The sequence below is a fragment of the Colobus angolensis genome, unplaced genomic scaffold (genome assembly GCF_000951035.1).
Source record: "Colobus angolensis palliatus isolate OR3802 unplaced genomic scaffold, Cang.pa_1.0 Scaffold61, whole genome shotgun sequence".
Taxonomy (NCBI): domain Eukaryota; kingdom Metazoa; phylum Chordata; class Mammalia; order Primates; family Cercopithecidae; genus Colobus; species Colobus angolensis.
Window position 1 is genome coordinate 3,840,299 of NW_012119710.1, and position 2,490 is coordinate 3,842,788.

Sequence of the window (2,490 nt, forward strand, 5' to 3'; positions counted from 1 at the left end):
AACAAGAGCGAAACTCCGTCTCAAAAAAAAAAAAAAAAAAAAAAGAGGTCAGAGCGAGTGAGCAAGAATCAGTCAAAGGCCAAGAAGGAATAGCCAGTGAGACTCGAGGAAAACAAGACAGCACGGAGAACTGGAAGTGAAGTGAAGAAGCTGTCTCAAGGGCAGGGAACAATTTACCATTGTGAAATACTGATGATGGGCCAAGTCAGGTGGCTAAGAATTGACTACTGGATATAGCAATGGGATGATCATTTGGTGACCATTAACTATTGAGGTTCATGGATATGAATTTAAACCAACCAAAACTTCAGGTTCCTGAGCTAGGAGCTACTTTGAGCTTATTCCTGGAGCTATAAAAGGAAATCATACCTGTTGAAGTGGAAATGCGACCTTTGCCCTCCCTCTCCATCTCAATCACCCGAAGGCCTCTTTCAACATAGCTCTGGAAGAACTGTGAGGAATTTTTCAGAAATGGTTCAATGTCAGCATCTGAGTATTTCTTCTTATATTCATATAACTCTGCTAGCCCCTGGTGAACAGGAAAAGGGAAGAGGTGGGGATGAATGTTAGTGTCCCTTTACCATAAAGCAGACCCCTATTCAGATTAACCCTTTCACTCTCACCTCTTTAGTGTTTTCTTTAGAGCCAATCTTCTTAAAAATCTCAGCTAAGAAATCATTCACTTTGGCCTTTGATGATTTTTCATCCTGAAAGTTGAAAGACATAAGGAAGAATTGGTTAGACTTATTAATTAGGAACTGATGGTTGGATATGAACAGAAAATATCTCAAAATCTGGGGCCTTATTGGTATGTTCCTACAGATAACAGATGCACCAATGATGCAGGTCTTGCAGCAGAAGCACTAACATTCTGGGTTACTGAATGCCTCCAGTCTCAGATTTCCACCTCAACTTGATGGAGAAGGAACTGACACATTCTTTCCAGGTTGAGTAGAGCTAGCTATTTATCTGGTGACCAATGCCTTAGGCATCTTTCTTGGGGACCAAAAAACACATGGTTATATTTAGTTTAGATTTTAAAATTTCAAGGTGGAAATGCTTACTGCACCACAGCAGGAGACTGACTGGACCAGTCCACGAACCTTCACCTTGGACCTTCGGAAAGAGTATCCTGGTGACCTACACCTTAGATAAGATCACTTCCGGTATAGCCTCATTTCCCTCAATCTTTCAAGTCAGGCCACTCACTATTCGAGATGCTCCCTTTTCTGTTTCCTTATCAGACTTGCTCCCAGTCTGGTCCATACTGTGCTTCATCATCCGGCAGAGATGGGCCTCCAGCTCAGACTCGTTTTTGTTGTCGATCATCGTTAGGTGGTCCAGGATCTGAGGGAGACACGTGCACGACTGATAGCATTGCCATTTCTATGATTTTCTCGCAAGCTCCCTCAGAGACCAGTTGCGATTCTTACTCACCTTGGGCCCTTTTAATTTGCATAAGGTGTGTAGCAGGGTCTTTAGGGTCCTTATGGGAAATTCACTTTTGCATTGCTTCAGTTTCTCTTTGGGGAAGACCTTCATGAAAATGTGGATATCGAGAAGAATTCTGTCTAGGTTAATGCTATTGATGGTATCAGGCAATAGTCGAACCATTCTCCAGAGACACTATTGAAAAAAGAATAAAAGAGTTAGAAGGAGTGACTGAAGAATGAGGATAATTTGTCACCATTCATATTCCCTAAGCTCTGGGCTCACTTCTAAAAGATGGCCAGGGCTATAAATGTGGCACATCATATCTTTCAAGTTCAGCTGCTAAAACATGAAAATTTTGAATCACTTCTATCATGACACCAGCTGAAGTGTGTCCAGTCATTCATATCTAATCATCCACCTCCACTCCTTCCCACTCCTCGGAGCTAGGGGCCATCATTTAACCTGGTGGAAATTCTCTCTTGGGTTTCCTTGGTTCCTGAGAGTAAAGTAGTTCATACTGCTTAACCAAATCTAATGCAAGGGGACAAAATATCTGATACTAATTCAGTGTAATAACAGTATTACAATGTTATAAATATGTTCATTTGGTCTCTTTCACAAAAGAGGCCAAATATCATAGGGCTGTACCTATCTTTTTCCCCAAAATAAATGAAATCTGTTTCAAACTTCTTTCCTTTTGATCCTCAGAGAATTAGTAAAATATTTACAAAATACCTCCTCCCTTTCACTGTTTGAGGCCACTAACTGTTTAGGCCTGAACTTAGAATATAAATTGTAGGAAGAACTGAAGACCGATTCATATATATATGTGTGTGTGTGTATGTATGTGTATGTATAATATATACATATATAATACATATATATATCACACACACACATATATATAAACCATAAACATATATATATATTTTAGAGATTGGGTCTCACTGTTGCCAAGGCTGGAGTATAGTGGTATGATCAAGCTCAGTCCTGGGTTCAAGTAATCTCCTCACCTCAGCCTCCCGAGTAGCTGTTACTTTAGGTGCATGCCACTGC

At 40.5% G+C, this 2,490-nt stretch overlaps 1 protein-coding gene across 1 annotated transcript in view; it reads right to left on the reverse strand.

The window, feature by feature from the left end:
- The window catches only part of CKAP5 (cytoskeleton associated protein 5), a 106,941-nt gene that overhangs the window by 6,785 nt on the left and 97,666 nt on the right, over positions 1-2,490 (reverse strand). The window contains exons 38-41 of the mRNA XM_011963557.1: positions 1,438-1,626; positions 1,210-1,347; positions 624-707; positions 370-529 (exon numbers count right to left, since the gene is read on the reverse strand). Of these exons, the coding sequence (XP_011818947.1) occupies positions 370-529; positions 624-707; positions 1,210-1,347; positions 1,438-1,626 (571 nt within the window). The remainder of the gene's footprint in view (positions 1-369; positions 530-623; positions 708-1,209; positions 1,348-1,437; positions 1,627-2,490) is intronic.